Source organism: Scyliorhinus canicula, chromosome 19 (genome assembly GCF_902713615.1).
Source record: "Scyliorhinus canicula chromosome 19, sScyCan1.1, whole genome shotgun sequence".
Taxonomy (NCBI): Eukaryota; Metazoa; Chordata; class Chondrichthyes; order Carcharhiniformes; family Scyliorhinidae; genus Scyliorhinus; species Scyliorhinus canicula.
Window position 1 is genome coordinate 27,381,362 of NC_052164.1, and position 14,592 is coordinate 27,395,953.

The 14,592-nt window shown below is 48.1% G+C and overlaps 1 protein-coding gene across 1 annotated transcript in view; it reads right to left on the reverse strand.

Annotated features, from left to right (window-relative positions):
- The window catches only part of LOC119954154 (integrin alpha-3-like), a 210,151-nt gene that overhangs the window by 56,551 nt on the left and 139,008 nt on the right, over positions 1–14,592 (reverse strand). Inside the window, exon 8 of the mRNA XM_038779108.1 lies at positions 3,782–3,870. Coding sequence (XP_038635036.1) covers positions 3,782–3,870 — 89 coding nt within the window. The remainder of the gene's footprint in view (positions 1–3,781; positions 3,871–14,592) is intronic.

Consider the following 14,592-nt stretch of genomic DNA (forward strand, 5'->3'; position numbering starts at 1 on the left):
CACCACATGCTTCCCCTCCAGGGACACGCGGCCACGAAAGAAGCCACGGAATAGGGGCAGATAGTCAGGGTGGATGTCGCCCGCTGCGTGGGCCTGTTTTCCTTGACATTGAGACAGTGGGTAGCTGACATTGTTACAGGTTAGCTCTTGATAGCCAATTAGTTTGACGAGCATAAATCTCCGAAATGTTAGAGGGCGCAATTGCTTTCAGCTCATTCACCCAGCCCATTAGGCCCGGCTCCTCGACTCTCATCACACCCCAGCCCATGTGGCCTGCAGCTGCAGTTGCCCATACCCCCATGCCACAGCTCTGTAACAATTTTAAACACAGACAGCAGACTCCAGGACCACTCACACCAAGAACATGAGCCAGGCACTCTGTCTGTGACATCCTCATGTTCTTAATAATTTCCTTCATAGAGAACTCCGAGCAACTAGCATCCTGAGAAAGAGACCACACAGCAAGTAAGATCTGAGGAGCCTCCAGACTCAGCCAAACGTTCAACAGAAGCTTCTCAATATCGCAACTATCCAACATCTTGACTGTAGGAGTGGCTATTTCCCATTGTCTGGAAACTCAATTCTATTTATAGTGAACTTCACAACTTTTTTTTTCTCTCTTTTTAAAAAAATAAATTTAGATCAGCCAATTATTTTTCTTTTCCAATGAAGGGGCAATTTAGCGTGGCCAATCCACCTAACCAGCACATCTTCAGGTTGTGGGGGTGAAACCCACGCAGACATGGGGAGAACGTGCAAACGCCACATGGACAGTGACCCAGGGCCGGGATTCGAACCCGGGTCCTCAGTGCCGCAGTGCCAGTCCTAACCACTGCGCCACATGCTGCCCCGTGAACCTCACAACTTGCCCAGAGTTGCATGGCTATGCAGATGCCTAAAATTCACGTTCCTGTCTACCTTTGCCAATCAATTGGAGGGTGGTCATGAGGAATCGCAAATGGTGACTCATCAAGGGATGAGCAAAAATCAAATTGCTGTTCTGTAGGGTGCTTGGCTCAAATATAGAACTGGTAGAATTCCAAAAGAAGGGTTCTAGCAGTGAAGAATACGGGGATGAAGGGTATTGCTCTACAAGGCAACATATAACTGAGGCTGGATATTGGGAAGGAAACGTCTGATCCCAACCAGTTCGACGAAGTAGGAAGCTACCTTCATTTGGTAGAGGGCACTTCCCTCGAACTTGCTGCCCATAGCAAAAATCCTGGTTCCTATATGTATAACCAACAGTTCGGAGCTGTTGCTGAAACTGGGGTCTGTGGAGATGTTATCAAACAGAGAAAAAAAGCTAAGAAACTATTTCAAAATAGTTGCAGTCCGAAACACGTAATAGAAAGATCATGTATTTGTAAGTCTTCTATTGACATCCCGAATCACTTCATAATTGATGAAGTACTGTTGTAATGTATGGCGATGCAACACTCGGTATATTAGCAGGGTCCCAAAAATATCAATGAGTTAAATTAAATGGGGCAGGTGCACCCCTCACCCCCACACGGCATGTTTTTGTGGCAGCGGCCTGTCATTGGCCCGTTCTATCCGCCGGGAAACCCATGGCGGGGTTTGGCTGCCAGCAGGACAAGAAGATCCCACCGACGAGAACAGCTGGAATATCCCAGCCACAGTTTCGGAGAGATACACACAGGTCCAGACACCAGGAGAATTCATCTGTTCTGTTTTTGGACAGCAGTATCTTTCATGTTCATCTGAGAAGGTAGATGGGGCCTCAATTAACATCTCGACTGAAAGACAGAACACTTCCGACAGGCAGCGCTCCCTCAGTATTCCACTGAAGCGTCAGTCTAAATGATGTGCTTCAGCGTTTAGAGTGGGGCTTGAACCCATGATCTTCTGATTGAAAGGTGAGTGTATTACCACTGAGCCAAGGCTGACTCCAAGTTTATGTCCTTAACAAGAACTTAGGAAGTATTTTCCTGTGTCACAATATCCTCTGCTGAGAGAGGAAACGAGAGCAGCAGACAATTGGAGAAAGGAAAATTATATAATATATAAACAACATACTTAAATATATATATACATATGCACACAAAAATAATTGCACGCATGCCTGAATTTTCACTCCCAATCTATCTTTGATATCTGCATAACAAGAGCCAGGAAATGTTGTGCTAATACGGATTGTAACCAGCAGATGGTGCAGTTGATATTTTCAAACATTGGGAATGGGCCGGAGTTCCTCAAATATTCAGAAAAAGCTCAATGAGAATGGAATAGATTCCACACATCTCAAGTTCAGGCATTGCAGTTCTCCTGTTCCTGGGTCAGGGGCAGCACTCTAAACAGTTCAGCAGTATGGCAGAGTAGGGGGTCCCACATATCTCTTCAGTCGTGCCAGGAAAGGGCAGAGGGAGCCGATTCCAGGGTTTGGATAGGCAGCAGGGTACTCACTGTGCAGCCTCACACATGATGTATGGGCACTTCGGCAAGGTACTGGACAGTGCCCAAGAAACAGTGCCACACGACAACACCACATCTTCAGAATATGAGGATTAGAGTGGAGAGAAGTGGTGGGAAATGGTCAAATAATAATTAGAATCTTACTACTCAGGAATGAGCCAGATATTTATAATATTCCACATGTAATTTGAGGAGCAGTGGCAACAGCCCTGGGACATGGTTCTGTGACGACATAAATGATGGAAAAATTAAATAAATTATGGTGTCGGACATGGGGGAGAGGGACGTGGGTATGCGGGGGGGGGGGGGGGGGGCTCATATCGGGTCGGGGGGAATCAGGTCCAGTTTGGGGGGGTGTAAGGTCCGGTGGGGGGGGGGGGGGGGGAGGAATACTGTGGATGGAAGGGGTGAGTGGAGTTCGGGAATGTAGGGGGAATCCCATGCAAGACAGCAGGATAGCACAAGTGGATAGCACTGTGGCTTCACAGCGCCAGGGTCCCAGGTTTGATTCCCCGCTGGGTCACTCTGTGCGGGGTCTGCACGTTCTCCCTGTATTTGCGTGAGTTTCCTCCGGGTGCTCCAGTTTCCTCCCACAGTCCAAAGAAATGCAGGTTAGGTGGATTGGCCATGATAAATTGCCCTCAGTGACCAAAAAGGTTAGGAGGGGTTATTGGGTTGCGGGGATAGGGTGGAAGTGAGGGCTTAAGTGGGTCGGTGCAGACTCGATGGACCAAATGGCCTCCTTCTGCTCTGTATGTTCTATGTTCTAAGAATCGATCCAGGTATTTAAAATAGTCACACTGAAGTTAGAAGTGTTTTTAATTTGTCTCACCTTTCCAGAGTAACCATTAGCGTAACACCAGCTGAACCGTCTGAAGTTAGCAATTTAAATCACTTTGTCGGAAGGTTCCCAGCGCAGTGCAATTGCCCAGGGGAAGGCGGCGCTTATGGATATTTGCTGAGTAAACCCTGACATGGGAACGTCCGACAGGGATTCTCATCTCACCTTTGGGCTAACCCCCCACAATCTGAAGCTGGGGAGCCAGCAGGCTATGGGCCACTATTGCATAATCTGAAGACATTTTCATATCCTGAGGAAGTGGAAATCTCTACCACAAAGTATAGCTGAGATAAAGCGTACAGATGCAATTGAGGGGAAGCTAGATAATCATGTCAAGGGAGAAAGCAACATAGGGTTTTTGTGATAGGAGTTAGATAAGGAAGGGATGGTAGGAGGCTTGAGGGATGCATGAATGCTAGTTTAGACTGGTTGGGCCGAATAACCTGCTGCTGTTCGAAATTCTCTAAGGCTCATGTAACGTTCACTGTTGCCAACAAACTGTACCTGACTAGGTTTGGAATCCAGTCCATTCTTGCTACCACAGTAAATAAAAACTTTGCCAGAACCATCGTAAGGCGCACCAATAGCGATATCTGTGGAAAGAAAATGAATGTGTTTGAATAGCCCTTTACCCGTGCACATTAAGCAGCTCAGGGATGCCAGGCATTTTAAACACTGCAGGCACTGAGAGGTGCTTTCCCCTCCTCCCACCACCTCCCCTCCCCCTCTCCACCTTGTGCTAATTATTATCAAAGGATTATATTCACTGGCATCTCATCCAGAAGAATGGAGCCAGGCAATTAATTTTGGTGACTGAGCAAGTCAAAGTCACTTTATCATTATGTGAGATCACATGATTTTTTACCGTTGTGAAGGGGATTATACTCAGCAGTGCCTCCACTTTTCTGTTAAATTCATGGGAATCGGTGATCCTCACAAAGGATGATTAGAGGGTTTTGAAAGGAGACTGTAAATATTTGAGGGATAAATTTATAGATCTTCTGTTTTTTAAATTAAATGCAGCATTTTAAGATCTCGGGTGCAGTCCTGAGTTTGTGCTGATAAAATGATCTCAGCCCTATCGACACGAAGACTCCAATCTTTTGTGGCCACAGGTTAAGAATGGAGAAAATCATCCGCCGCTGAACGACCCCCGATAGTGGATGTTGAGACGAGGACAAGAGCAGTTGCCTCCTGCTCCGATCAGTTGAATAGCTCAGCAATCACTGTCCAGGTTCAGCTGGTTTAGCACACTGGGCTAAATCGCTGGCTTTTAAAGCAGACCAAAGCAGGCCAGCAGCATGGTTCAATTCCCGTACCAGCCTCCCCGAACAGGCACCGGAATGTGACAATCAGTGACTTTCATTCATTCATTCATTCACTAAGGGGGGAGATTAGTGTCCGCCTGTGGAATCATGCTCCAACAGGGACTCCACGCCTTCTTTTTTTTAGAACATACAGTGCAGAAGGAGGCCATTCGACCCATCGAGTCTGCACCGACCCACATAAGCCCTCACTTCCACTCCATCCACGTAACCCAATAATCCCTCCTAATCTTTTTGCTGAGAAGGGAAGAGAAATTGGGGGAAAATAAAGTCAGCAAGTATTTTCTGGGAGCTCGTATAATGCCCCTGTCAGAGCCAGCTCAAATTCTCTTGCAGCTGCTGTGCATAGCATTGAGCTTGGGCAGTGGCTGCCAAATTCTTTTGTTCTCTAGATTGGAGTCACGCACCCTGTCCTCAACTGGACTTTAATGGCCCCAGAATTTGCTACTAAGTTGGCAACAGCGCTGAGAAAAACCACTAGTGAAGTGAGAACTTAAGTGCCGCTGTTTTGCACTGAACTGTTTAACTGAGATTGGACCTAAGCCCATCCATCACTTTCGGGACATTGTCAAAGGGTAGATCTGTGCTGTTACTATTATCCTATTATGATGGGAGTAGCCCTTCCCTCCTCCTGATAAATAATTACCTTTTTTTAAATTTTAAAGCAGAAGACATTAAGGTGGAAGGAAGCCCATTTAAGTGTGGAGTCACTAATTATTTATTGGGTCCCACTCTCTTTTCATGATGGTGACTGTGATCAGGATATAGAGTAACATGGTTGAAAAACGAAACAGATAAAGAAAACGAAGCGTCAACAATAAGGAGATAGAAGTTATATATCTCCTGTCAGATTTTTAAAAATTCTTTGATGGGATGTGGATTTGTTGCCCATTCCTAGTTGTTCTTGAACGGAGTGGCTTGCTCGGCCATTTTCATAGGTTCAACCACATTGGTGTGGATCTGGAGTCGCATGTAGGCCAGACCAGGTAAAGGATGGCAGATTTCCTTCCCTAAAGGGCCTGATGGGTTTTTACAATAATAGAATCTCTACAGTGCAGAAGGAGGCTATTCGGCCCATCGACTCTGCCCCGACCCTTCGAAACCTAGGCCCAATCCTCCACCCTATTCCTGAAACTCCACCCTAAGAGGTAATTTAGCATGGCCAATCCACCTAACCTGCACATCTTTGGCATGTGGAAGGAAGCCGAAGCACCCGGAGGAAATCCCCGCAGACACGGGGAGAAAGTGCAGTCAGTCATCCAATCGAACCTTGGCACTGTGAGGCAGCAGTGCTAACCACTGTGCCACCGTGCCGCCCCAATCGATGATAGTTTCACAGTCACCATCACCCAGTACAAAGGCTAGCTTTCAATTGTAGATTTTATTAATTGAATTTAAATTCCACCAGCTGCCTTGTGGAATTTGAACCCTTTGCCCCAGAATATTAGCCTGGCTCTCAGGATTACTACTCCAGGGACAGAATCACAATGCCACCATCTCCTGTACCAGCCTCTCCGAACAGGCGCCGGAATGTGACGACTAGGGGCTTTTCACAGTAACTTCATTGAAGCCTACTTGTGACAATAAGCAATTTTCATTTTCATTTCATTTTTCCCCTAACGATCCCGACATCCCTCCAGGTTTTGGAAGAGACAATCTTCAGAGGGTCAAATGTAAATAATTAAGCAGCAAGGCACCTTGGCCCGCTGCCACCGAAAATCTCTGGAATATTTCAGCTGCTGTGAGTGGCAACCTTTGGCTCTGAAGCAACCACTGAACCTTCAGTCTAACCAATACTGTTCTACAACAAAACACATGCAGCAGGGAACAGCTTTGACCTCCTCTCATTTCAGTCAATGGTTTCCTTCCTGTTGCTGTTATACTAAGATCTGACACTCTGTATTAGCCAAAATGTGTGAACCCACACTGTTGGATTGAGCAGAGCCAACTGGGCAACAGCACACATGGAAGCTCCTTGTAGAAGCCAACAACATTCTTCAAGCAACTGCAGCTGGTCGGGTGCAGGGGCAGCACAGGACAAGGTGGAGATATTGGTGTGCGAGTTCTAAGCCCACTGTCAAGGCATCCAACTGGCATGGTGGCATTCAGCACCGCGGCTCAGAGCTGTGTAGTGAGGACCATCTGATTCAGACAGGATTGAGCTGCCATACTAAACTGTGGTCAGAATGCAACCTGCCCATAGACAGAGTGGATAAATCGCAGCTTGCATCAGGCTGTGCTGTTGTGAGGGTTTGTTCAGTGTCTCAATAAGGTCTGGCGGCTTATGTGCTCAAACATTAACAACTCATAACTACATATATCTCCAACTGGCATAGCCCTGATTGGGCACCATCTCCATGCTAGCTTTTGCTAGACTGCCTGCAGGCTATTGCACAGCTTTCATATGACTCTCTACAACAGTGCTTCTCAAAGTGTGGTACGAGTACCGGTGCCGGTACGCGAGCCATCGTTTGCCGGTACGTGGAGTGTTTCCAGAAAAGAAAGAGACAGTAATCCTAGATTGGCTTGTTTCGCTCACCGGTCCCTGGCACATTGAAAAAAAAACTGCCGGTCCGCCACATCAGATAGTTTGAGAAGCACTGCTCTACAACATAATGTGGGTGGTATTTTTTCCCCAATCCCAACTTTAACGCTTACCAACCCAAACGCCCTTTTACTACATGTGCCACTTGCTGTTGGCGACAAACTACTGGTATTCGAGGGAGAGATCCTGAGCACAGTCGCAGGGTTGAAAAGAAGAGACGAGGAAGCGGACAAATTTAAAACACTGCACCACCGTGACATTTCAAAGATCAGAGGGTGAAATTCCTTTCTACGGAAGAATTGGGCATTGTTGTGTCAATCCCAAATTCAGGACCTGCTGAGCAAAGTGCAGGGGCACCTGGCTTTGAGAGATGTGATCTTTAGTGGGTCACTAATGATGGAGAAACTCGGACCTCCTGGATTTCATCCAAAAAGGAATTTCACCCCACCACATGTGGAGCTAAATCTAGACCTCCCAGGCCTAAAGTGCAGCTTAAACTACATCATTTTGAGGACATGTTTCTTTAGAAAAGCTGCTGCTGAATTTACAGAGATCAATACATTTGTCTCCAACACTTCAATAAAAGCAGTTTAAAAATGAAGTGCACTGCGACACTTTGAAACATTTAAAGTGACAATGCTATGAACAGTTACCCCTCTCCTGATCTTTTAAAACACAATGGCTACACTCAGCTGTGCGCTGCCTGGGTGAAAGAGCACCAGTTCCTGCAGCAAGCAGTAATGCAATCAGCATTCGAAGAATCATTCAAACATCTGATTTTTTTTTCATGAAACAACAAAGTGAGGTGTTGCAACCATGGCTGTCAGGCTTTTGAACTGAGGAGAACAAAGCCTGTGTGTGGAGCAAACCTGGAAATACACGTGGCAAACGGAGAATTCATTGCCATCTTTTGATCGCTGCCCGCCAGATGGGTTTTAATACAAAACCATTTAAACACTTACATTGCAGCAATGTTGACAATGTAATTTTGGTCTTAGCTTTAATATGGAGCCTTGCTGGAAACGTGCGCGCAATCTTGAGGGGAAGCTTTTCTCTGGGCACTAACATTTACTGCAGCTGCCAAATCGTATTGGACAAATCCTTCGAAGTTTGATCATGTGACATGTGCCCAAAGTTTACATAGGTTATTGCACTTACCTTATCACGATTTAATTTCTTTGAGTCACTTAAGTTTTGTGCCAACAGTTGATATGTGAGAACCAGTAGGTCGCCAACATGTTGGCAAAGTGTATAAGTTTAAAGCAAAAGCATAAAGTTCAAAGATGTGCAGGTTAGGTGGGGTTAGAGGAGTGGGTCTCGGTAGGGTGCTCTTTCAGAGTGTTGGTGCAGATTCGATGGGCCGAATGGCCTCCTTCTGCACCGTAGGGATTCTATTACCCTGCCTGGCCTACGACCGGGGCTGGTTTAGCATAGGGCTAAATAGCTGGCTTTTAAAGCAAACCAAGGCAGGCCAGTAGCACGGTTCAATTCCCGTTCCAGCCTCCCCGAACAGGGGCCGGAATGTGGCGACGAGGGTTTTTCACAGTAACTTCATTTGAAGCCTACTTGCGAGAATAAGCGATTTTCATTTCATTTTATTTCATGTGATCCACACTGTTGACTCTGAAATGCTATCCAAAATAGTGAACCAAGTCACTCAGTTCAAGGGTAATTAGGGATGGTTAATAAATGCTGGCCCAGCCAGCGACACCCACATCCCATAAAAGGGTAAAAAAAACAAACTTGTGCTTGCTCTGATACAAAAACAAAATGCTGGAAAAACTCAGTAGTTCTGGCAGCATCTGTGGAGAGAGGAGCAGTGTTGACGTTTCGAGTCTAACATGATTCTTCTTCGGAATACTTTCCCGCTTTTATTTCAGACTTCCAGCATCCGCAGTATTCTGCTTTTATCGTTTTGTGAAGACGGTGGGATGAGTGGACGTAAATCACTACAAGAAAGCAAGGAGCTTTCTGAGAGAAATGTGTTTCCTAGAATGGGGATTTCTTCCCCCCCCCCCCGCATCCACTGCCACAGAGCGACTTCTGTTCTCTGGAGCGAAAGGTGGCTCCTGTGTGGCCTGGCGAGATGTTGGAAAGGACTCTCCTGGGACCACCTGCGCAGATAAAGCTGCCCAAAAGATGGAGATGTTTCGGATAAGTTCAATCAGATCCAAAATCGAAGTGATGTCAACAGAATATTTGCAATGCTGATGAGTGAAGGGCTGCAGACACACATTCTCAAGCTCCCTTGACACAGCTGAATCAAGAGAGAGTTCATTGCTATCCGAATGGGAAATCCATGACTGCAACATCCTGAGACACAAAAAGATTTAAAGCAGCTTTGGTGCAGTGCACTATCTGATTGAAATGCGGGATTCCTGTGAGAAATTGTCCCAGCCAATCATTCCCACCCCAGAATCAACTCCCTGGGAAAGCGGCTATGAACACTGCCAAAATTAACAAATTCCACATAAGGTACTGCCGAATTAAAACTAGACCACAGAGTTACCAGTCCATGAACCAGAAACTGAGCTTTATTCATCAGATGCACATTGTAGAAGATCATACCGAACTAACTTGGAATACATTTATTCAGTTTGATTTTGGTACTTCAAAAAAAAAATTACTTAAAAAAAAGGTTAACTCAGCTTCCAATCGTGCAACTAACATCAACTCGCCAACAGGTGGCAGCGTCTCCATTTCTGCAGCCAGATACAGCATTGCCACAGAAGGCCACATTTAGCAACATGCAAGGCCCCGGTGATGCACCATTGTGCACTACCTTCACTAACAGCTACCGCTTCAAGTGTAATTAAGGATCGGAAATGAATGTTGGCCGTGCTGGTGACACCCATACCCTGTGAATGAATAAATAGAAGGAAAATGGGCGAGATTCTAAGAGTTGCGGACAACATCAATGCATCCAGCCAAAACCTGGGTAAATTTACAAATATACAGGGCTCGATTCAACTAAATGGGAACAAAGTCCCGCAGCGAGTGCATTTAGCTGCATGTTTCCCAGTGCTCCGAGCGTCGAGGAATGGCACTCGGGTTAGATATGGGGCCTCAGCGAGGAATGTGCGGTCGAGGCCATACAGAGCCCCCGTCTTGTACACTGGGGAGCTCCGCTCGCCAGAACTCTCCAGTGTCACAAGAGGCCCCGGAGCGATCCCAGATCCCCCCCCCCTCCAGCCCGAATGCACTATGGGAGGGTCCCTGGACCTTGCAGCACCCACACAGGGCAGCCCCAGCTCAATTGTATGTGCCAGTGTGCCAGGCTGGCACTGCCAGGGTGCACAGGTGGCACCAGCAGTGCCGGGCCACCACCCATTGTGGGGACCAGTGCCGATGTCTCTGAGACGAAGGGGATGAATCCCAAGGCCTCAGCGAGCTCGGGAATCTACACGTTAAGAGTGAGACTAATGCTGGAGAGGGTAAATTCTTCCTCCTCGTGTGCGCGGCTTAGCCTCATTCAATTCAAGGTGCTGCACCGGCCCACATGACTGGGACGAGGATGAGTAGGTTCTTTGGGAGTGAAGATAGGTGTGTCAGGTGCTCGGGGAGTCCAGCGAACCATGCCCATATGTTCTGGGCATGCCCGGCATTGGAGGAGTTCTGGAAGGGGGTGGCGAGGACAGTGTCGAGGGTGGTGGGATCCAGGGTCAAGCCAGGATGGGGACTCGCGATCTTTGGGGTTGGGGTAGAGCCGGGAGTGCAGGGGGCGAAAGAGGCCGGTGTGCTGGCCTTCGCATTCCTAGTAGCCCGGCGAAGGATTTTGCTACAAGGGAAGGACGCGAGGCCCCCAAGCGGGGAGACCTGGATCAATGACATGGCGGGCTTCATTAAGCTAGAGAAGGTCAAATTCACCCTGAGAGGATCGGTGCAAGGGTTCTTTAAATGGTGGCAACCTTTCCTCGACTTTCTGGCTCAACGATAGGGTACTGGGACAGTAGCAGCAGCAACCCGGGGGGTGGGACGTTGATTATGTTTGTTTATTTTACCTAAATTTGATTTATTTAATTTTAATTTATGGTTAACTTCTCTTAAGTGGGGGGGGGGGGGGGGGGGGGGTGGAGAGTGTGATACATGTGATGTTACGGTTTGGGGGGAATTGTGGGTGTTATGGGGCTGTTAGTTGCATATTACTGCTTGTTGCTATACTTGTTATATTTTCTGTAAAAAATTCCAATAAAAATTATTTTTAAAAAAGTGAGACTAATCGTCTCGCTCTAATGTGCAGATTTGCCAATAGGTGATCCCACTCACAATGGGCGGGATTTACATTGCAACGTTTCACGAAATCGTGTTGGATCTCGCGAGGCATTGCGAGATGGGTAGATCCCGGGAGTGTGGGTCTCCCGGCCTTTATCGGCCACGCTGCTCAGTGGTGAGCTGCTTTTCAGGCGCCGCATGGCCATTGGATCGTGCCCAGTTTCCACTTTAATTGACCCCGATTTCTTTTTTATTCTTTTGACGGCGTGGCAGCTGCATCACCAAAGAGACAAACATTTAAAACCTCTTGCACATTTGGGAAGCGGGTTGGGAGGGGGCTGCCCTGTCAGACATCACACCTCAAGTGAGAGAAACATAATTTGAAATGCTGCATCAAGTTGGGCTGTGCAGACAGTTGGGTACATGTATCAGTATTTACGAAACTGTGGTTGTGCAAACTCCTATATTCTAGTCTGGGGACAGTTTGCCTCATTCAATGTGCTGTCGCCTAACATGGAGACCAGCCCAAAAATCAACAAAGGCAAGACTTGCGATTCCTGTGTCATGGTTTAAAACCCGCACACTAGATCATCTCTTTTACTTCAACCTCCCAAATTCTGATAGAAATTACAAGTATGCAAGTAGTATATGCTGAAATATGTATTCTAAAAAAACTATTAAAGTTTGAGTGAAACAAGTAACTCAGACACAATTGCACAGAGTAATGGAAACCTTCATGTGGTTTTGTGGTGTTGAAGGCAGAGGACCTTCGGTTGTTTGGAGACCTGTTAGCCGCCTATTTCCCACATTGGGCAGATCATATTTTTTTTACTGCTAGTGCAGAATCTTGCTTGATGGAATCACAGTTGGGGATACTGAGCTTGGTGGTAGCACAGCCAATTTGCGATACCTCGTTTTGCAGCAATTAAAATTAGGAGCTGGAAAATTGACAGTGCCCCCGAATCAGGCAGACTGACCTCTGCAGCCAATTCTTTCATCTGCGCTCGCCTGAAATGAAATCCGGGGTGGGATTCTCTGACCCCCGCCGGGTCGGAGAATCGCTGGGGGTTGACGTGAATCCCGCCCCCGCCATCTTCCGAATTCTCCACTCCCCCAAAAATCGACCCGGCGCCGGGGCTGCCCAAATTCTCCAGCCCGCGATGGGCCGAGTCCCGCCCGTCTGTTGCCAGTTCCGCCGGTGAAAATTGGAGTAGGTCCCTTACCGGCGGGACCTGGTAGTGCAGGCAGGCTCTGGGGTTCTTGGGGGGGCCTGGGGGGATCTGGCCCCGGGAGGTGCCCCCAGGGTGGCCTGGCCCGCGATCGGGGCCCACCGATCCGCGGGCGGGCCTGTGCCGTGGGGGCACTCTATCCTTCCGCACCGGAGGCTGTACCGGTCCGCCATTCCCGGTGCGGGAAGCGAAGCCCTCTGCACATGCGCGGGGATGACGCCAGCATGTGCTGGCGCTCCCACGCATGCGCCAACCGGCGAAGGACCTTCGGCGCCGATTGGCGTGGCACCAAGCCCCTTTCCCGCCGGCCGGCGGGGCACAAACCACTCCGAAGCGGGCCTAGCCCCTGAAGGATTCCGCACCTTTGGAGCGGCCCGACGCCGGAGTGGTTCACGCCACTCCGTCCCGCCTAGACCCCCGCCCCGCTGGGTAAGGGTGAACCCCGCTCCAGGTCTCTGGAGACACCTTGCAGTTTCAGGAGCAAGAAGAAGGTGATGGCTCTGCTTCTGATAAATAGATTAATGGTTCAATTATCCAAAATTAAATCAGCAGCCACCCCAGAGCAGCCCCCACCCTCCTCCGCAACTCCCCACCACTCTGGCAGAGACTATTAAACCCCTCACACCCGCTCTGGTGGTGAATATTAAGCCTCTCACCCCCGACTCTATCGGAGACTATTGATCCCCATTAATCCCCTCACGCCCATGCTCCTGGGGAGAATTAACCCCCTCACCCCCACTCTGCACGGGAGCATTGACTCCTCCTCCCCACTCTGTGGGGCAGTATTAACACCCTCCCCCCCACTCTGCAGGGCGACTCTCACATAAATAGAAGCTGCAGCACAGGGTAATGGTCAGTCAGTATCTTCTCTTACAGCAATTGACAAACTGAAAGGTGGGAACTAACAGCAAAGAATCAGCCAAATGCATGCGAACACAGCATGGTTAGCAATGTAGCAACGGTTAGCAATGTGACAATAAATTAAATCAAGTAATGGAGCCAACTACAGAGATGGCACTAAACAGCCACTAGATGGAGTCATGACACCTAAAATAGTTAAATGTACATTCTTGAAAGGGGTAACACTGCAGAAGATATATAAAGAATAAATGACAGGAAAAGGTACTCGTGCCAGTCGGCATACCTGGTAAACCTGGTGACACATCGTTTTGTCCTCCGTACAATGACATGTCTACAGGTCTGAGTGTTGTATTTCTGAACAGAAACATAGAGGATGACAGAAGGCCAAGACATGCTGTGTTTTAAGCAAATGATGCAACTGAAACTCCAATGCAGAACTGACAGACTTTAGCATTGCCATCTTTTGTTAAAGGTGTCTAACTAAGGTTCAATCTGGGTGGCACATTGGCTAGCACTGCTGCCCCACGGTGCCGGGGACCCGGGTTCGATCCCGGCCCTGGTCACTGTCCAGGTGGAGTTTCCACGTTCTCCCCATGCATGCGTGGGTCTCACTCCCACAACCAAAAGATGTGCAAAGCAGGTAGATTGGCCGGGCTAAATTGCCCTTTAATGGGAAATATTATGGAAAAGAAAATAAGGTTCAATCTGCCCGTTTGGATGGCTCCAATGAATATTACTATCACATGGTGCTATTTATAGAAGAGGTGTTTGGATATTGACCAACATTCTTCTATCAACTAGCCGCCTCCTTCTACTTTCGGAGTATTCTACCCAAAGACGGGTACAGCCCACAGCGCCATGCCCTCCACCATGGTAAGGTAAGGCGGGTAGGTCTTGAATCCACCATATCCAGATCAGGGATTGAACCCCAGGCTGTTGGCGCCAAACTGATCCAATCAGGCCATGCAGCCAACTGGGCCCTTCCCCAACCCCAGCCAAGGATTCCGGGTTGCTGTGCCAACGTACACTTTTACATGTGTGTTGCAGCCGGGAGCTACAGACAGTGATGGTCAAGGCTCCAATTTTCTTTCCATCAAATGGTTGATCAGGAATCTCTCCCACCTTACTGCCTGCCCTCGGCGG